At 34.0% G+C, this 21,940-nt stretch overlaps 1 protein-coding gene across 2 annotated transcripts; it reads left to right on the forward strand.

The window, feature by feature from the left end:
- The first annotated feature begins 1,427 nt into the window (after positions 1 to 1,427).
- On the forward strand, positions 1,428 to 10,535 carry LOC114306398 (DEAD-box ATP-dependent RNA helicase 37). Of its 2 annotated transcripts, none has more exons than XM_028251630.2 (7): positions 1,428 to 1,606; positions 2,041 to 2,957; positions 3,045 to 3,128; positions 3,842 to 4,084; positions 8,068 to 8,235; positions 8,526 to 8,639; positions 9,588 to 10,535. In XM_028251630.2, the coding sequence occupies exons 2-7, from the start codon at positions 2,205 to 2,207 to the stop codon at positions 10,056 to 10,058; spliced, it is 1,833 nt and encodes a 610-aa protein (XP_028107431.2). In that variant the 5' UTR covers positions 1,428 to 1,606; positions 2,041 to 2,204; the 3' UTR covers positions 10,059 to 10,535. The 2 variants fall into 2 exon arrangements, with proteins under 2 accessions (XP_028107431.2, XP_028107432.2); XM_028251631.2 differs by having other exon boundaries at positions 1,596 to 1,748.
- The last annotated feature ends 11,405 nt before the right edge of the window (positions 10,536 to 21,940 follow it).

Genomic DNA, 21,940 nt, shown 5'->3' on the forward strand with positions numbered 1-21,940 from the left:
AAAACACAAAAAATTGTTGTGAAAATAAACATGCAAGAGAAAATTGAAAGAAGAAAATTACATTAATAAAAAATCAGAGAAATTCAAATGCCAGATAAATTTACAGATAAAATCACACAAATATGTTGAAGAATAATTTCAAAATACACAGAAATAAATTTTTTCAAATTCAGGTAGCTTTTTATTACGAAATTGAAACCCTAATTTATGAAAGGTTATTATAAAATGCTATTAACTGTGTTTCCAGAGAAAATCTAGTTGTATTGTAGAAAAACTTACCAGAGTTAGGATGAAACTTGAATGATGAGCTGATATGGCCCGCGATGAAGATGCGACGTGACGAGACGAAGATGGACTGAGATGATGATGAGCCGTAAAAACGAAGCTTTAACCTAGGTCAAAGAAATTTGTGAGGAAGGAATGAGAATGATTTTTGGAGAAGATAACGAAGCTGTAATGTCGATGGTGCAGATGATGTTGAAACCCTAATTCTGTTGTTCTCCTGTTCGTGAAGATGCTGGATGTTTGGAATGTAACTGAGACGTCGGAATGAGTTTGGTTCTGTGTTGATTTTGGCGAGGGTATTTTGGTCCACAAAATAATTAAAAACGCGCGCCAAGTTGTTTCAGGGACGTGAGGCATCATTATCTTTTTGAGGAGTTGTTTGGAGTATCCTAAATAAATGTACTTTTTATCTTTTTGGACTAAAAAGTTAAGAAAAAAAATATGGATGTTTGGGTTAAATTTTTGACTTTTCATGAAAAAATATGTAATAAAAAATTGTAAAAATTAGTTTGTAGAGGAAAATTAGAATTGGGAGTTGTGCAGCCGTAATTGTTGACTTTTGGTAAATAGTGTTAACTTTTTAATTTTGGGCAAATTACATATACACCCCTCCAGGTTTGACAAAATTACAGATACCCCCCTGAGGTTTGAGAAATTACGAATTCCCCCCTGAATGCTATATTTGCATAAGAAATTAGGGGGTAATTTGTTATGAAATATAAACCTCAGGGGGTAAATTGTTATGAAAATACAAACCTCAGGGGGCGGGATGTAATTTCCGAAACCTCAGGGGGTATCTGTAATTTAACCAAACCTGGAGGGGTGTATATGTAATTTGCCCTTTAATTTTTTGAATAACTTTTTTGTTTTTTGACTTTTTTTACATACCCCAAACTTGGCCTCAGTGTAAATTATAAATACTGTATCTAAAATTCGACTAAAATACAAAGTTAACTATTCTTATATCTTATATAAAACAATAAAATTAACAAAATTATTAACTGAAATATATTAATGATAATTATTAAATATTTTTAATTAGTTTAATGACTGATTAATAAATAGAGACAATATATTATACAATTAAAATTTAAGAAAAATAAAATTTTAATTTTTATAACTACAAAACACAATTAATATCTATTCATAGTTTAGGCAAAGATCAACTAGTAAATCCAACAAAAACAACAGCAAAGCCTGATCTATATATTTCTAACCGTTATTTTCGCTTCTTGTCCGATTTATTTTTTATTCTCATCCGTGCAAAAAAGGGGGGCTTATTAGGGTTTCTGGAGTTCTCTCCTTCCATTGCCAGACAGAGGTTCGTCTCTCTCTCTCTCTCTCTCTCTCCATACACATACATACATACATACATACATACATACATACCTATGAAAGTGTTCTCTCTCTGGACTTTTTGTCTCATCATCTGTTTCGTATCTTTCTCTGAAACGCTTCTCTCTGTAACGCTTCGTGCCCATTTTATATTTCTTCGTTACTGTTTTGAATACACGATCATCATTATTTTTGGTTAATATAACTTGTTTTGTCGTTAAATATGTGATGATGATTACGTTGTTCTTATGTTATATTTGTCTTTTGTGTATTTAATTATTATTCACTTGTATTGTTGTAAGAAATTGTTGCGCAAAATCATATCACTTGTTCTGGTAGATTCTTCTGGTTAGTCACATTGTTTTTTAATTCCTATTGTGCTTTTTGTTGATTATTATTATTTTGTGTTTAATTGATCAGGGTTTTGATCTGTATCTTTTAATTCAAGTGGTGTTAAGAGAAATTTGGATTTCACGTTTATTATTATTGTTTTTGGAGGCTGGGGCTTTGGCTGTGATTGTGGATTGTGGATTTGGAATTTGAATTGGGTGCTGTGGAAAAGTAAAGGGTTTAAACTTTCAATCATGAGCACATCATGGGCTGATTCTGTTGCTGCTGATAATAATGCAGCTTCTGGTTCCTCGAATATTAATGGGACAGGAGTTGCTTCCCGTCCGGTCAGGTCTACTTATGTACCACCACATCTTCGAAACAGACCGCCCACGTCAGAGCCACCATTTTCATCACATAGTGCCCCACCATCAGATAATGACAGGATTGGCTATGGTGGATCCACAAGTGGGTCAAGACCAGGAGGTTCTAGGCCTGATTATGGGCGCCAAGGATATGGTAGTGGTGGTCAAGGAGGTGGTGGTTGGAACAGCAGAGGTGGGGGATGGGATCGTGGGAGGGAGCGCGAGGTAAACCCTTTTGGTAATGATGATGTTAATGAGGAGGCAGAGCGTGCATTTGATGAGCAGGAAAGTACTGGTATCAACTTTGATGCTTATGAGGATATTCCAGTGGAGACAAGTGGGGAAAATGTGGCCCCTCCTGTGAATACATTTGCAGAGATAGATTTGGGGGAGGCCCTGAACCTAAATATTCGGAGGTGCAAATATGTGAAACCAACTCCTGTGCAGCGTCATGCAATTCCCATTTCCCTTGCGGGTAGAGATTTGATGGCTTGTGCTCAGACTGGTTCAGGCAAGACAGCTGCTTTTTGCTTCCCAATTATTAGTGGAATTATAAGGGGTCAGTTTGAGAGGCCACGAGGATACCGGACTGTGTACCCTCTTGCGCTCATTCTGTCTCCTACAAGGGAGCTCTCCATGCAGGTAGGTTTGGGACTTAAAATTATACATTTTGGTGCATGTAACTTTAATAGGTATGACTTCAATTTCTCCAATCATTTTGATTTGCAGATACATGAGGAAGCTCGAAAGTTCTCTTATCAAACTGGGGTGAAGGTGGTAGTTGCTTATGGAGGAGCACCAATCAACCAACAGGTTATTATTATTACTATTATTTTTAATTTTTTTTTTTTTAAATGTGTTAAGAAAGTGAGTGTGTTCCTTAGGATGTCCAAAACGTGTCCCTAACATGTCTTTAGTGTGTCCCTACATTTCCATTAATCAAAAATAATTTTGGATACTTTTTTATGTGCCCAAGCGTGTCCAGGTCCTAGACGTGAACGCCACTAATACTTAGGTTTGGGAGAAGTGTCCATGCTTCCTAGTGAATGGGAGACAAAATTTTCCTTTTCCCTTCAACTCAATCCCATTTAATTTTTGAGTACCTACAATATGGTATACATAATTTTATGATACTATACAATAAATTTTAAATGTTCAATACATGGCCACATATCGATATTGATTTAGGGTTTAGGAAGGTACAATTCCTAGACACATATCTACACCCAATGTCCGTACCCGAGTCCATGTATTATCACACACACACATATATATATATATATATATATTGGTAAGAGTGAAATATTTTGTAGGTTTGGTGTAACTCAAAATCATTTATATTAAAGTTGACAATCATGTCACTTATTTCTGGACAGTTCTACTGCTTGGAATATAGTTGGTTTCTTGTTTCTCATTTGAAAAACAGTTTATCATTTTGTATTTCTTACTTTGAGTAGCTTTGTTGACTTTGATGGCAGTTTGAGTATTCAGGTTCTTATTATTGATGTCTTGTTCTCTATGGTCAGTTGCGAGAGCTTGAGAGAGGAGTTGATATTCTTGTGGCAACTCCTGGGCGGTTAGTTGATTTGCTTGAGAGAGCAAGAGTGTCATTGGAGATGATTAGATATTTGGCTCTTGATGAAGCAGATCGAATGTTGGATATGGGATTTGAGCCACAAATCAGAAAGATTGTGGAACAAATGGATATGCCTGCACCAGGGTTACGACAGACACTGCTATTTAGTGCAACCTTTCCGAAAGAGATCCAGGTTTGTTAATTGTCTATATAAATTTCTTGGCAATTTTTTTCTGTATATGTTCATCTAAGACTTATGTTATCAATTTTATCTTTGTTGCATGTTATTAGGGTTACCATAGTATCATAAAACATTAGTCTCATACATCTTCCTACGTGGAGTTCATAGTATTTTGTCATCACAATGTATTGCAATAAGTCCTTATCTTTTTGCTTTAGTTATGGAGAAGTCCTTGTTTTTTTGCAGTAAGTTCTTATCGTGTTAGTGGATGAGATTAGAGAAGAAGTTAACACTAAGTTGGAGACGTGGAGAAAAACACTTGAATCTAAAGTATTTAGGATAAATAGAACTAAGACAAAGTACATAGAGTGTAATTTTAGTAACAGTAATAATGGAAGCAGAGGAGAAGTGAAGATTGAGAACCAAGAACTATCTAAGAGTGAACATTTTCGTTATTTAGGATCGATTATCACAATGGTTGGGGAGATTGGAGCAGATTTGATCCATAGAATTAATGTAGGGTGGCTTAAGTGGAGAAGTGTGCCTCGGGTACTGTGTGATAAACGAGTAGCCACTAAACTAAAAAGAAAGTTCTATAGAATAGCTATTAGACTAGCGATGTTATGAGATGGAAAGCTGGGCAACTAAGAAACAACAAGTAGATAAAGATGAGTGTTGCTGAGATAATGATACTAAGGTGGATGTGTAGCAAGACTAGAAAAGACAGAATTAGGGATGAATATATTCGTAAATGAGTAGGAGTAGCACTAATAGAAGATAAGTAGAGAGGAGTTAACACTAAGTTGGAGACGTGGAGAGAAACACTTGAATTTAAAAGATTTAGGATAAGTAGAACTAAGACAGAGTACATAAAGTGTAATTTTAATAACAGTAACAATGGAAGCAGAGGAGAAGTGAAAATTAAGAACTAGGAATTATCTAAAAGTGAACATTTTCTTTACTTAGGATCGATTATCATAACGGTTAGGGAGATTGGAGCGGATGTGGCCCATAGAATTAAGGCAGGGTGGCTTAAGTGGAGGAATGCACCTGAGGTACTGTGTGATAAACGAGTAGCCACTAGACTAAAAGGAAAGTAGCTATTAGACTAAAAGACAAGTCCTATAGAACGGTTATTAGACCAACGATGTTATGGGATGGAATGTTGAGCAACTAAGAAACAACATGTAGGTAAGATGAATGTTGCTGAGATGAGGATGCTAAGGTGGATATGTGGCAAAACTAGAAAAGACAAGAATTAGGAATGAGTATATTCGTGAATGAGTAGGAGTAGTACCGATAGAAGATAAGTTGAGAGAAAATATATTAAGATGGTATGGTCATATATAACGGAGGCCAACAGAGTTAGTAGTAAAGAGATGTGATACAGTGACGGTAGATGGAAGTGTTAGGGGAAGGAGCAGACCTAAATTGACGTGGGCAGACCTAAATTGAGATATAAATCTCCTTAATTTGACTAACCAAATGGCCGTTGATAAAGTCGAGTGGAAAAAAAGAATTCATTTAGCCAACCGCATTTGATGGGACTTGGGGCTTGGATTAAAAAAAAAACTTCTATTATTCTATACAATTTGAACTTTTAAACCATTAATATATTAATAAAATCTCTATGTAATGTTACCAAAGACATTGGATCAATTCTACCTTGCAGGGTTGAGGTTTTCATAGGTAGGTGAAGGGTACCCCATTGGAGCATCATACTTGGGTCTCAAACTGTAGGCCTCATACTTGGGCCAGAACGTCTGAAGAATACACATACAGCGGTTCACGAGGACTTCAAGTTCTTGAGAAGCAGGTGTATTGGCTTCTTGGTGCATGTCTTCAGGATAACTTTGTTAGATTACCTCACCATTATGGAAAAAGCATATAGTAGGAAATTCTAAACTTGGGGCATCCTCCGCAGGGGCTGCCAGGGCTGGTGCTAACGGACATTTCAGGGATCCCTAATGAAAGACATCCTTTCAAGCTTGATTTTGTTTTTCTCAGAATACTCACCTAAAAAAATAAATAAAAAGCATAAAAGAAAAAGGAAAGGTGTCCTGTATAGCCCAACCATCTAGGTAGGTTTATTTATATAGAATTCCTTGTTAGTTCATTGTTTATGTTTGTGTCATTTAATGCCAAATGTTATAGGGGGTGTGTTTGGTTTGGTTTTGGGAGATAAATTTTCAAAAAAAAAATTTTGGGAAAGAGTTTAGAAATTTTTTTGGTTTGTTTAGTTGTATATTTTGAAAATAGTTTTGGAGTATGAGAGCTTGGGATGATTTGATATTTTATTGTAGTTGAGTAGATGTGTGTAAGAGAAAAAGTGATTAAGAATGAGAGAGGAGAGAGAAAAAGTGATTGATTGATATGTAAGAGATAGAAAGTGATTTTGGAAACTTTTTTCCAAAATCACTAAACCAAACAAAATTTTAGAAAATTTTCTCAAAAACAAACCAAACAGGGCCAAACTGTTGGAGATGCTCTTGGGTGTGTTTGGTTTGGTTTTGGAAGATAAATTTTTAAAAAAAATCTTGAGGAAAGAGTTTAGAATTTTTTTTGGTTTGTTTGGTTGTATATTTTGGAAATAGTTTTGGAGTATGGAAGTTGGATGATTTGATATTTTGTTATAGTTGAGTAGATGTGTGTGAGAAAAAAAGTGTTATAGTTTTGGAGTATGGAAGTTGGATGATTTGATATTTTGTTATAGTTGAGTAGATGTGTGTGAGAAAAAAAGTGATTGAGAAGGAGAGAGGAGAGGGAAAAAGTGATTGATTGATGTGTACGAGAGAGAGAGAGAGAGAGAGAGAGTGATTTTTGAATTTTTTTCCAAAAAATTTCCAATCAAACAAAATTTTGGAATTTTTTTTCAAAAATTGTGTTTTGAGAGTCAAACCAAACAAGGCCATAGTCTTTTGCATGTATTATTTTCTCTACTAAGGCATCAGACCTAAGAAGTGTTGACAAAGACATTGATACAAACACTGATGCAGTACTTTAAAATATATATATATACAGGATATGGGCACAACAAGGATATAGTAAAAAAATATATTTTTTTAAATATTTTTATTTGCCATGTATTCGAATATAAATTTAGAACATTGAGATATGAGAGACATTGATGTATATGTAGTTGTATTATTATTAACTTTTCACTTTACCCTCTATTTGTTTTCATATGTTTTGCTTTGACACAAAATTAACTTTCTATAAATTTAGCATCCTCAACCTGTTTTAGGAAAAAAATAAAAATAAATAACAATTAAAAAATTGATAGTCCACATGGAATCTCCGACTTGTAGCACATGTCTGCACCATGGTGGTGTTTGACATGTGTTGGATACGAACATGACACCTATTTTGGAGTGTCTGTACTTCCTAGCATCATACAAATTAGGGAAAAATCTTCTTTTTGCCCTTGTGGTTTTGGCCTAGAGCAGTTTACCCTCTTGCATTTAAATGTATGGAAAGATCTCTCGTGTGGTTGGCTTACAATATTGTGTAAGCTTTTGATTTTTTTTTTTTTTTTTGGGAAAAGAATGTGCAGAATGTGTAATGGTGTGTAACAGACCGTTACGGACGTTACGGTATCGTTATGTCTGTTACATAACACCACAACGACCATTACACGTGTGAATTTCAATCACACCGCAAAAGCGGGTGTAACGGATAGCGCCTACTGCAGCAACCGTTACGTAACACCGCTTTTTAAAACCTTGCTCTCACCCAGTCAATTTATGTTAACATGACATACTTGTAATTAGTGATTAATTAAACTCCAATTATAAATATAGATGTAATTTTATCAAAAAAAGGTAACTAATAAATGGTGTAGTATAGAATGATATTGTGCTATGACACAGTGCCATCTTAGCACAACCTATACTCAACTGTTGGAGTGAGTGTTTTTGTTGTACTCTGCTATGTTAGCACTGCTAGAGCTTACACCAAAATACTTCATTGCTGAAGCGGCTATGGTTTGTATGCAGAGACTAGCATCTGATTTCCTTTCAAACTACATATTCTTAGCTGTTGGAAGAGTTGGTTCAAGTACTGATTTGATTGTTCAAAGAGTTGAATTTGTTCATGACTCTGACAAGAGAAGCCACCTCATGGACCTTCTTCATGCACAAATGACTAACGGCATTCATGGCAAGGTAATATGCAAAGTGCTTTATGTATCATTCAATTTGGATTTACCTGTGGAATGGAGTCCATGTTTTGATCTGTACAAGGAGTGTTATTATGTATTATAATACGAGTGAACTAATCAAGGAGGAAAAGGATTTTTATTTTTTGTTTTTTAATAGAAAAAAAACTTATTGATGCACAGTCTCCTCCTGACTATTAATGCTTACAGTTAATTTTCTAGTCAGATACATTATATGTTTGGTTCCAGTTGGCTTGCATTGCTTGATTGAATTTTGAATGTCTTTAAATTTTGCAGCAATCTCTGACTTTGGTATTTGTGGAAACAAAGAAGGGAGCTGACGCATTGGAACATTGGTTGTATACTAGTGGGTTTCATGCCACTACTATTCATGGAGATAGGACACAGCAGGTGAGTTGGAAAGAATTTTGTGTATATTATTATCTTGTTTAATTTTTTAATTTTCAGCATGCTTGTTAACATAATCATCATGCTGCCTAAATATGCCGTTGCAGCTGTGTGCTACTATGTGATAGTTTATCTTCTTGTCTTCCCTCAATTTTGTTCATAGGAACTAATTTAGTGACAATTGGTTGGTTACAAGTTAAAACTGGAGATGTGAAAGGCATAACCAAAGGATAATGAAAATGTTGAACTCTGGTGGAGGAACTAATCTCTTTTTGTGGAGGAGTTGTGACCTCATCAAGTTTTTGTCACCATGTGAGAATTTCAATAATTTGGAATGGGAGAGGATTTTTGTGGATTCCTCGAGGAAAATGTTCCATAACTTATCCCTCTTTGTGAACAAGGAAATGTGCGAGGATTTGTGATCTCATCAAGTTGCTTGTCACCTTGTGAGAATTTCAATCATTCGGAATGGGAGAGGATTTGTGATCTTATCAAGTTTGTTGTTACCTTGTGAGAATTTCTATCATTCAGAAGGGAAACTGTCGGCTCTCTTGGGCTGATTTTCCACTATTACGGATTTGGAAGTTACAACTGTGGATCTGACAATTATCTTTAACTTAAATCTTACATAAAATACAATGGCTTGTTGTTCAGCTTTAAGAACCTAAAATTACAGCTTTGTTAGCGTGTTTTTTATTTTTATTATTATTATAAAAAAAAATTGAACGGTGTGCAATGTGGTGTTGTTAAACAACTACGCAGTCTAAACTTGAGTTTCTTAGTATCTAAGAAGCATGGATACGGACACGCGACACTACGCAGATACGACACGGACACTTTCTGTTAGTTCCTTTGTCAGATAATGCTCTCTTTTTTTAAGAGAACAATTTATCAGAGTTCGTTGGAAGGTCACTCTATATATTTACATCATTTTTATGGTTTTGTACGCAGGAAAGAGAACAAGCATTGAGATCATTTAAGAGTGGAAATACACCGATTTTAGTTGCTACAGATGTTGCAGCACGCGGACTCGATATTCCTCATGTTGCTCATGTGGTCAACTTTGACCTCCCCAACGACATTGATGATTATGTACACCGGATAGGACGGACAGGGCGAGCTGGCAAGACAGGATTGGCAACTGCTTTCTTTAATGAGAACAATTTATCATTGGCAAAGCCACTAGCTGATCTGATGCAAGAATCTAATCAAGAGGTACCCACTTGGCTCACCCGGTATGCAAGTCGGGTTTCTTATGGAGGGGGGAAAAATAGGCGGTCTGGTGGAGGACGTTTTGGTGGCCGTGACTTCCGAAGAGAAGGCTCTTTTAGTAGGGGTGGAGGTGGAAGTAGTGGTGGTTATGGGGTTTCTGGTAGTTATGGTGGTGGATATGGTTCTGGAGCGACCAGTGCTTGGGATTAGGGTTCCACAATATATTCAATTTGTTCTCATAGTATATATATATATATATATATATATATTTCCGTTAGAATTTAAAGGGTTTCTGTTTTTCCTTATTTTTCCAAAGTTTAGTTTGAGTTCCGATCCCTTTAGTTCTAGTGTAGATAATGCATTTTTTGAGTGATTCTTCTTCCAGAGATGCTGGGAGATGTGTGTGAACGTTGCAACTTGGCCAGGTTGAGGTTTTTGTCCAAACTTGACTTGAAGTGTAGCTGAATTTGCTCTAGCCTAGCTCAAGTTCAAAGTGGGCAATAATTTCTTTGTTGTAGAGTAAAAAATCTACAGAGAGGGTGGGAGGCGCAATCTAAAGCATCCGATCCAATATAAAAGGTGTCAATGTATTATTTTAAATCTAGATTTAAAAAACGAATTTGAGAGTATTAGTTTAATGGAGTTAATTAACTTGATGAATATGATTTTTTGAAATTTTTCTGTGAATGATTTTCTTTGTTTAAAAATATTAATTCATCTTTTCTATTTTTTGTTTATTTATTTATTTATTTTGTTATCGGTCATTTTAGAACTATTAGTTTGCATTCAATAATTAACCTCTTAACAAATTTTTTCTCCCTTCATTTTCACTTACCTAAGGGGAGCTCAAGTTGATTGGTTTGAGTATGTATGCCCACCCTAACCCTTTCCTGCTCTCTTTCACTACCGTCACCCCTTTTGGTAGGCACCTTCCTCTTCATTGTCAATTTTGACAACCCACTCTTGCCCTCGCTCGCCCTTGGACAACAACTTTTCCTCAACCCTTTTCTAGCCTCAGTTACCACCTACGTTGCAATCAACTGAGATAGAGAGAAAAATAGTGAAATAAGAAAATAATGGAGAGGGAGAAAGGGAGGTTCGCAGTGGAGATGATTTGTGTTGGTGGAGAGTTCGAGGTGGTAAGGGTTTCAAGGGGTTGCAGTGGATGGGAGTTTGTGGTAAAGGTGGTTTTCGAACTCCCAGTGGTGTCGGGGTTCCTGTGGTTTGTGGCTGCGGCGGCAATGGCCAGAGGTGGAGATGAGGGCGGGTAAGGGGGGCTAGGGTTAAGGTGAAAGCTTGAAAAATGTGGGGGCATTTATGTCATTATGAGTTGTGTATGTATTGAATAAGGGAGCTTCTATTTACACACACTAAACCCCTTTTATACACACACTTAATGAAGGGAGTGTGTAAAAAGTGTAGTGAGGGGAGATGTGTAGAAAGTGTATATTGTATGTGTAAATAGAAGCTCCCATTTAATAAGGATGTACGCAAAAAGTTTATATTGTATGAAAATAGAAGCTCCTCGTATGACTAGGTTACTAGCCAACGATATGACCAAAATTTTAAGTACGAAAGTTCTGTGGCATTGCTATAATGCCCTTTAATTTCGATTGACACAGCCAACCATCAGAATAAACCATAATTAATGTAAAACAATACATATATGCATGAAGAATGCTTCATATTACTAATTTAACACCATTAATGCACCACTAACGACATGACATCATGTGAATCTCATTATTGATAAGATAGTTTGGCCCTTTTTTTTTTTTTTTTTTTTCCTTGCACTTGCTAGCTCATTAATGATGCTTTTAGAGCTGTTGATTTGCTGCTCTAAATCGGAACTATATATGCATTGGGTTCTCTCTTATTTAAATATGAGCAGATGCCAACCCTGACCGTAGATAAATTAATTTTTACTCTCGGTGTAATGGCACGTGATGTTTTAACTTGATATTCATTGGTTAAAATAGTGACACATTGATATTTATTAGTTAAAATAGTAGAACAGTACTTTTTTATTGTGTTTTGGGAGAATAACTTGACAACTGTCGAATGATTAAGGATATAAAACAATACTTTAAGATTAGGGGCAGAGCACTAAAGGTCTAGGGGGGTCACGTGTCTCCCCTGATATTTCAAATTTTTTTTTTAAAAAAAAACATTAACACACAGCCCCAAACCAAACACTGACACCTCACATCTTGACTTCCAATTTTTTTTTTTTTTTTTGGATCCTAGACTCCTAGCTAAACACTGACACACACAAACACTGATAAACACTAATATATCCCCTCTCCTCCCAATTTTCAAACTCTTGACATTTTTTTTTTAATTCTTAACTTGCTGGGCAAGGGTTAATCTAAAAAAAAAAAAAAAAAACACTTGCTGGGCAAGGCTTTCAGCGACAGTTGGCAAGATTTTTAACACTAAAAGTATATGAAGTTTTTTATTTTTTTATTTATTCACAGTACTTGTTAAGTGTCTCCGTATTTCTTTATTTTCTTTGCTTCCCTTTGTTGTTTTACAATTTACTGACTCGCGATTTACCAAATTAGAATCACATAACACAAATTTGGAACCACACTACAATATTGGTGTTTTCTCTTCATTGTTTACGAGTAATTTTATTTATTATTTTTTACTTTTAAATAAAAATTATGAATATTAATTTATAGTTATTTGTTAAGTTTTTAAAAAATACTATTTGTTATTATTTATGTTAAAATAAGAGATTTTGAAATGCTAAAATTATGATTTTTGATTGGTGGTGTTTTATGTTAAAATTAGGACTTTGGGTTTGTTTGTTGTTTGTGTTAAAATTAGGGATTTGATTTGTGTTAAAATTAAAAATAATAATTTGTGCTAATATTAATTTTTTGTGTTTAATATTAGCTCGAAAAACTATTATTATGTTATTGTTATTAATTGAAAAAAAAAAATTGAGATGACAATTAATAGGTGTCCCTTTATATTGAATTTTTGATTCTATCTTTGTCGAAAGGTAATCAAATAATTACTTCTTATCCTAACCCTAATATCACTACAAGAAAATGCATTTTTGCCGACCATTTTTGGCTACCAAAAACAATTTAGTCGCCAAAAGTCACTGAATTGGCTACCAAAAATAATATTAGTCGGTAAAAGTCAACTTTTTAGCTACTAATTTTTTTTAGTAGGGGAATGTTGATTATTGGCGACTAAAAAAAATTTAGTAGCTAAAAATATTACAATTGGCGACTAAAAAAATTTTTAGTAGCTAAACATATCACAATTGGCGACTAAAAGAAAATTTAGTAGCCGTAGAGGTACCTTTAGCTACTAAATTATTTGGTAGCCGAATGAAAATAAAAAAATTAATTTTTAATCTTTGCCGACCAAAATCTTGGTCGCCAAATGTTAACTTTCGGCTACAAAATTTCTTTTAGTCGCCAAAGACCTACCTTTAGCTACTAAATTATTTGGTAGCCGAATGAAAATAAAAAAATTAATTTTTAATCTTTGCCGACCAAAGTCTTGGTCGCCAAATGTTAATTTTCGGCGACAAATTTCCTTTTAGTCGCCAAAGACCTACCTTTAGCTACTAAATTATTTGGTAGCCGAATGAAAATAAAAAAATTAATTTTTAATCTTTTGCCGACCAAAATTTTGGTCGCCAAATGTTAACTTTCGGCGACAAAATTCCTTGTAGTCGCCAAAGACCTACCTTTAGCTACTACATTTTTTGGTAGCCGAATGAAAATAAAAAAATTAACAAAATAATTATTTTATTTTATTAATAACAATACCATTAGTCTCCACTTGAAAATTTGACTAAACAAAATAGTTATTTTTATTTTTATTTTTAGGTTGTGCACCCACCATCCAAAATTATTAATATCTTATTTTATTTTTTATTATCTCAGAATATTAATTTTAAAAAAAAATTAATTATTAAAATAATATGAATTTCTTATTTTGTCCTTTTTTAAATCCATTAATAATACAAAAAGTACAATTATGACAATTGATATTTCTACAAAAATATACTATCAAAAGGTAATTTTGAAAAATTAATATTTTTAAAATGTAATAATTGTATTATAAAAAGAAATTAAATTCTGAAAATAGACTATTATTTTTAGATGGAAGAAGTTGTTGGCTTTCATTTGATGGGTTGAACACATCTTTTAATAATTGGGCCCTCACGCGAAAGGTATGCTAAAATGGGCAACTTGTTATTGACTGTTTGTCGATAGTTTTACATTGCAAAAATTTAAAGGCATAGTTACAGGTCAGTCTGATGAATTTAATTTTTAATAATAAATTTATTATTTTTAAAAAGTACAATTAAACTATTTATACTTTTTACATCATCATTTTTCAATAACACTAATAAATTAAGAATAAATCAAAATTCACAAATAAAAGACAAAATATCCCAATTATTTAGCATTTTAATAAATTTTTGCGACGGCACACTTTGTCGCTTATTACTCTGTCTCTTTCTCTGTCTCTCTATCTCTTTTCTCTATTCGTCTCTCACTCATCTCTCTCTCTCACTACCCATCTTATCTACCACATTTACCACTACTGCAAATGCCATTCAACTACCACCACTCTTCTCTTTCTCTCTTTTACTCATCACTCTTCTTTCTCTGTCTGTTTGTCTATCTGTCTGTGTGTCTTTCGTTCATCTTTCTTCTCTCTATCTCTCTCATTTGTCTTCTTTCTATGCCTCTCTCGCTCATCTCTCTTCTCTCTATCTCGCTCATCTCTTTTCTCTCTCTGTCTCTCTCATTCATCTCTATTCTCTCTATCTCTCTATCTCTCTATTTTTCTATTCTCTCTCTCGTTCATCTCTTTTCGCTCTCTTTCTATATATCTCTCTCATCTCTTGTTTCTCTCTATTTTTCTATATGTCTCTCCCTATCTCTTTCTCTCTCTGTCTCTCTCTTTCTCTATATCTCTTTATCTCTTTATCTCTCTCTCACTTATCACTCCTCTCTTTCTTTCTCTCTCTGTGTCTGTTTGTCTGTCTCTCACTCTTCTCTCTCTCTCTCTCTCTCTCTTTCTTTCTATGTGTCTATTTATCTGTTTATCTCTCTCTCCCATTGTGTTCACATTGCTCACTCTCTCCCCCATCTCTGTGTCTCTCACTCATCACTCTTCTTTGTCTGTCTGTCTCTTTCTTTCTCTCTATGTCTTTGTCTGTCTGTCTCTTTCTTTCTCTCTATGTCTTTGTCTCTCTTCTCTTTCTCTCTCTCACTCATCACTCTTCTCTGTCTGTCTGTCTCTGTCTTTCTCTCTCTCTCTGTGTGTCTCTCGTCCATCTTTCTGCTCTTTATCTCTCTCATCTCTCATCTCTCTTCTCTCTCTGTCTGTCTTCTCTTTATCTCTCTCGCTCATCTCTTTTTGTCTCTCGCTCATCTCTCTCTGTCTCTCTCTCGTCTATCTCTTTTCGCTCTCTCTCTCTTTCTTTGTCTATATCTTTTCATTCATTTTTTCATCTTTCTTTCTCTCTTCTCTTTTCTCTCTCACTCATCACCCTTCTCTTTCTGCCTGTCTGTCTATCTGTCTCTCTCTCTCACTCATCTATCTCTTCTCTCATCTCTTTTCTCTCTTTGTCTCTTTCGCTCATCTCTCTTCTCTTTATCTCTCTCGCGCATCTCTCATCTTTCTCTGTCTCTCTCGTTCAACTCTCTTCTCTCTATCTTTCTTTCTGTCTCTCTCGTTCATCTCTCTTCTCTTTATGTCTCTCTCGCTCATCTCTCTTCTCTCTATCTCTCTGTCTCTCCCGTCCATCTCTCTTCTCTCTATGTCTCTTTTCTGTCTCTCACTCTCACTCTCTATCTCTTTCTTTCTCTCTCTCTCTCTCCCACTGTGTTTGAGTTGCTCACTCTCTCACTCTCATCCTTTCTATTTACTGAGCTCCCTCTTGATTTATCGATCCACTACAAGAAAATGCACTTTTAGCGACCACTTTGTCTCTCTCTCGCTCATCACTCTCTCTCTCTCTCTCCTCTATCTGTCTCTCACTCATTTCTCTCTCTCACCATCCATCTCTAGTACCACCTTCACCACTACTACAAATGTCATTCCACCCCCACCACTACTTCCACTATCGCCACTTCACCTCTACGACTACTATTACTACTATCATCACCACCACTCCACTACCACCACTACCACTACTACTACCATTACCTCTCTTTCACCCCTGCCACTCCATTTACACTACCACTACCACAACTTCACCAGTAATCTCTTTCATGAGGGCTAAGTGTGTAAAAAAAATTCACACTTTTTGCGAGGGCTAAGTGTGTAAAAAAAATTCACTCATCATGACTTATGAGTAAATAATACATATTTGTAAGACTTATTGATATTATTTCAGATTTTAAAATTTTTCTTAATTTTCTAATAATTAATTTTTTCAACTTTTTTAAATATTTAAAGCAAATTTGTTTATTTTTTAGATTCACTTAATTATTTTTTAGATTCACTTAATTTAGATATATTTTTTTTAAATTTGAGGGATTTATAAAAGTAATTGGCGATTTAATACTAATTGAACTAAAGGCGTAAGCTGGGGCTGTGCGTATATATTTTTTAGTTGTACGTTAATGATTTTGACTGCTAAGATATGCTTGAGAAAATTATTTTGACTGCTACTTACAACTGAATAATAAATTAATTAAATCCACTTGACACATGATTTCTTCATCTGTCTTTATCTATGAGAAAATATACATATTGCATGTTCTAAAATTCTAAAAAATTGATTAGTGCCTAGTTATAACTAGGTTTAGTCATGCAGGAGTCCCAAATTAAAAAAAAAACACGGGTTGAGTTGGCTCATAATTTTTTTTAAAAAAAAAATTCCTTCTTTTTTTTTTAATTTTCTTTCTTATTATATATATAAGAATATAATAAAATATAAGGATATAAAATTTTAAAATATATTATTATATTTTTCAGTACATAAAATATTAGGACAAATATTTAAGATAATTTAATTTTTGCCTTTTTTTTAATTTATAATTTTATTACTTATATTTTTATTTAAATATAATTTTAATATATTTGTTACTTTTATTTTAATTTTTTAGACTGTTGTTATTTTACTTTTACCGACTAAATATTAGTCAGCGATTATAATTACAAAATTTAAAAATTGTGCTTCATATATGAGGGAAACTTCGGAGGGAAACTTTATTACTTCTTTAAAATTTTTAAAAATTTCAAAATTCAAAATAAGCAACAAATATTTACTATTTTTTTGTTTATTTTTATCTTTATTGAATTTTTTTTGAAATTTTAGAAAAAAATTATAATTTTTCGATTCGTTTTGTTGAATGAAAACGAAAAATAAAAAAAATTATTTTTTACCTTTGGCGACCAAAATTTTGGTAGCCAAAAGTTTGTTTTCAGCGACAAAATTGAATTTTAGTCGCCAAAGAACTAAAATGTTTTGGAGGGAGACATTTCAAATATTTAGAGGGATTTACAAAATACCTTTAGCGACAAAAAATTTTAGTCGCCAATAACCATTTATAAAATATCTCACGCTCTCACCAAACCAAACCCAACAAAACCAGCGCCTTTCTCTCTCTCTCTCTCTCTCTCTCTCTCTCTCTCTCTTCAGCATCCTTCTCCCTCTCCCTCTCCCTCTCCCTCTCCGCTGCTCCTCTCCCCTCCACTCTCACCGCCGCTCCTCCTCACGTTGGCCGGCAACTGGAGCACCGATTCACCCCCTTGTTGGTCAACGTCGCCTGAGATCCTCTCTCTCCCTCTCGGCTCTGTTTTTCTGTCACTCATTCTTTCACCATTCACTCACAAAAACCCATAGAGCTTCACATACACGCACACACATGGGTTCTTCAAATAGTCAGAAGGTATGATTTCCATTAATGGGTTCCATCAATTTTTTTGAAGGACCACTTTGAAGTTGTAAAACAGTTTTTGTTTGATTCATATTAAAAATGATAATGACCTAACATTTTGTTTGGCTCAAAACATTGGTCATGGTGTTTTGTGTTTTTTGGGGGGAATGTTGGTGAAATTGAATCACTTTGTCTATGTAGCCATTGTTGGTTTTTAATCTATGTAGCTACTTCCCTTTCTGCTATCAACTTGAACATATGATTTCACTATCTCGCCCGTTAACTGTTTGATAAATTGCATGAACTATCAAAGCTTCAATTTCTTCTTATATTCTTGGAAGTGTTTAATCTAGGGGATATTGACCCAAAAATCAGGTATTGTAGGAGTGCCCCTTATTTCTAGTTAGCTCTGATAATCTATCTCAGATAGATCTTCGCAATTTACTTCGGGTTGATAAGTCAATAATGATAAGTCAATATTTTTTTATTATAAGCCTTTTGTTCAATTAATTAATTGATTTAACATATTCAGAAATTACTTTGTCTACTAATTAGGCTACAAAATACTAAGAATTTAAAGTTTTACAATAAATTTATATATAAAATACGTAAATACTCCCCTAGATGCATCCCCGACCTTAGACTCTTCCATGTGCCCTTGCTCCCCCAGCCCCACATTGAGCAGCTAAGATCCTTCTAGCACAGGGCAATAGATTGAATCCATAGCCTTAACAAACATATGAAGCAGCCATATAACTGAAGTCATTAAGTACATTAGGACATTGTGTTTTGTACTGTAGTTGGTCATGAAAGACCAAACTATGGTCAATCATTGTTCAACCACACTGCCACATCTTTCTAAAATCAGTCTAACAAAAGAATTATTTTCCCTCAAAACTAGTTATATCCAATAGCAGTGTCATGATGCACCAATTGTCCAAGAACCAATTGGTTAAATTTACTTCTTTTATTTTTTTTATCAGTAACCAATTGTGTAAATTTACATGAGATAAAGAGGAGGTGTTCAATATTAGCATTGCGATTAATCATGCCATGAAAAGATGAAATAAAATATCCACAATATGTTCATCCATATATACATACTTTCAAGACCACAATACATGAATATTATTCATGATATTTGAATAATTTCTAATTTATCTAAATTGATGTCAATATTCTGTGATATATCTCTTAATATATATTCTTATTTTGAAGGTTACAATTTTTCTTTTTATTGATATTTTATTACTTGTACAAATGACAAAGGATGTTTGGGAACTACAACAAAATTTTGTCAATGAAAAAGAACAAAATATAACAAAGGCACCTTAATCCTAAATCGAACTAAGTTTTGGGGTACACAAATATTTGCTGCATATGTGAGATGTAACGAACTTCACTTGGATTTGCTCACCCTCCTCTCTTTTGCACTCTCTGGTCTTTATATCATAATCTGTTTTCATTTCCAAGTTCTAGCAAAACCAAGGTCACCTAAAAATAATATTACAAACTTTGAGAGGAAACATGTTCCACATAATAGCTTCACAATATTCTCTTCCAATTTCATTGACTAGATATCAGCAACAGCAACAACTCAAAACAAACCAAGAATGACTGTTGTACATAATCAACGCAGAGAATAAGAGCACCGCATCAAATAATTTTTTTGTTTGCACCTCACACAAATGAAAAGAATGTGTGTGTGTGTGTGTGTGAGAGAGAGAGAGAGAGAGAGAGCAAAACATTCTAAGTGAGAGAGAAGAGACGGAGGGGGGGGGGGGGGAAGAGGAAGAGATAAAAGGAAAATTTTAAGATAGCCTCCCAGAGAATGAAAAAAAGCACCAGTATGAGAGCTCCAACTTGAAACAAAAGGCAACTCTTTCAATTGTGCTTTCATCAAAGTAAGGGGAATTAAGGGTGGCCTTGGTGAAGCAGTAAGGTTACTGCTCCACTGCAATTTAGGCATTACAGGTTCATTTAAATAGTGTGATAATATCATTAGTTGCATCTAGATTAGGTGCATTTAAACATATAAGAAAAATTTGATTAAAATATGAAAAAAAAATCCACCAAAGATTAAAAAATACAAAAAACAAAATTTCGTAAACAAATTTCAAATTTTATTTTTTGGTGGTGGTGGTGGTTCACAGTTCTTAAATTTTTAACTTGTGGGGAACATTAGAGTCCAGGAATGAAAATTTATGAGTTGCTGTTAATGATCAATTTGTGGTGTTTCTTATCCCTTTGGTATTCTTTACAGGCACGAAGCTAAGCTTGCTGCAGCGGCTAGCCAGCCCCTTCCTGATGATGATGATGATGCATTTGACTAATGCTCATGACTTTAGCTTTTTGCTATCATTTTTCGTGCTCCTTTAGTTAATATGAGTTCTAAAAAAAAATTTCAACGCTATCGAAGGATTTGTGTATGAGAGGTGAATGTATCGCGGAGAAGAGACCATTTTAGTTATTCTTTAGCCATTGTTTGAAGTCTGGTTGTGGTTGTGCTTTGTGGTAGAATTCTTTAGGTTACCATATGGATGTTTTGAGTCACTTCAAGTGTTTGCTTGAAGATTTTAAATTATGTATGGATTTAAATTATTGACGTTGGATTAGATTTGGACTGTATGGAATTTGTAATATATATAGAATTGGACGTTGAAGATTACTTTTTTGGATGCTTGGAACAGAAATGTGTGCACGTTGTTGAATGCTTTAATGGTTGATAACATATTTTGGTGTTGATAGATTATATTGTTTTATACAGGGTACAGGTTGTAATATAAATGAATACAGGTTGTTTACAAATTTTTTTTTTTTTTCAAAAAAAAAACAAAAAATTATTTGGCCACCAAATGTTTTGGTAGACAAATAGGTAATCAAAAGTTTTGGCTACTAATAATTTAGTAGCAAAAACATAACCCAAAATGTTTTTGCCACCAAATAATTAGTAGCTAAAAGATTTGAGAATGAGAGAAAGAAACTATTGGCCACCAAATGTTTTGGTAGCCAAATAGGTAATCAAAAGTTTTGGCTACTAATAATTTAGTAGCAAAAACATAACCCAAAACGTTTTTGCCACCAAATAATTAGTAGCTAAAAGATTTGAGAATGAGAGAAAAAAACAATTGGCGACTAATACTTTAGTGGCGGAAACATAACTTTTGCCGACTAAACTAAGATTAGTAGCCAAATGTGTACTTTTGGCGACCAATTATTTAGTAGCTAAAAGTGATACCTTTCCCGACCACAACAAGTTAGTAGCCAAAAAGCCTCATTCGGCGACTAATACTTTAGTGGCGGAAACATACCTTTTGGCGACTAAACTAAGATTAGTAGCCAAATGTGTACACTTTCGGCGACCAAACAAATTTTAGTCGCCAATACTATCGCCGACAGGGTAAAGGCGACGAACTTAGCGACAAAAAATTTTGGTCGCTAAACACCTTCGGCGACTAAATAAGTGACTTTTGGCGACCAATATTTTGGTAGCCAAAAGTGACATTTCTTGTAGTGTATATATATATATATATATATATATATATAAAATGTGACATGATGTTGACATGATATTTGGTATAAGTCTATATTAAAAAATTATATTTTCAGTGGAACAATGATAAAAAAAATTATATTTTTATGATGGAGTAACTTTTTTTTTTTATGTGCATGATGTAAAATTTACTTTTGTATTTAGTACCATTCTTTCTATTTGTCAGAACACCAAATATATATATATATATTTATAATGTAATTATTTTGCGACTTTGGCTATATTTGTAATTTCTCCTAAAATTGTTGCATGTGAACGCGTATGTGAACTCTGGTCGATACTTTTGTCACGACGTTCATAATAATTGATTTACTCTTTCCAACCAACTCACGTACTGTCTCACCTCATTTGTTGAACATCACATACAATTTAAAGAAGGATCGAAATGACTCGTGTGGTTCTCATTGCCCCTAAAACTCTCTTTTCCTTAAATTCCTTTACCCTCTTTTTTTAAAATACTTCTACTCTTGCATTATACCTTAAAATCTAATTATCTTTAATAATTATGGACATATTTGGTGCAACATTTTTAAAGTTAAAAGTTGATAATCAATATGAGAAATTCAAAGTATCACCCATCTAATTTTTAGATTATTAATTTATTTAAACTATTTCTATTTCGTAGTTATAAATAAAAATTAAACTAAACAGACGGACACAATTTTCAA

Source organism: Camellia sinensis, chromosome 10 (genome assembly GCF_055761805.1).
Source record: "Camellia sinensis isolate YWXY chromosome 10, ASM5576180v1, whole genome shotgun sequence".
NCBI classification, from domain to species: Eukaryota; Viridiplantae; Streptophyta; class Magnoliopsida; order Ericales; family Theaceae; genus Camellia; species Camellia sinensis.

What these genes read in the sequence shown, in the direction of transcription:
- LOC114306398 (XM_028251630.2), top strand. Translation starts at nt 2,205, where the DNA reads ATGAGCACATCATGGGCTGATTCTGTTGCTGCTGATAATAATGCAGCT. An exon ending in GAGCACCAATCAACCAACAG is followed by an intron (nt 3,129 to 3,841) that starts GTTATTATTATT and finishes CTCTATGGTCAG; the next exon opens with TTGCGAGAGCTTGAGAGAGG. An exon ending in ATGGAGATAGGACACAGCAG is followed by an intron (nt 8,640 to 9,587) that starts GTGAGTTGGAAA and finishes TTTTGTACGCAG; the next exon opens with GAAAGAGAACAAGCATTGAG.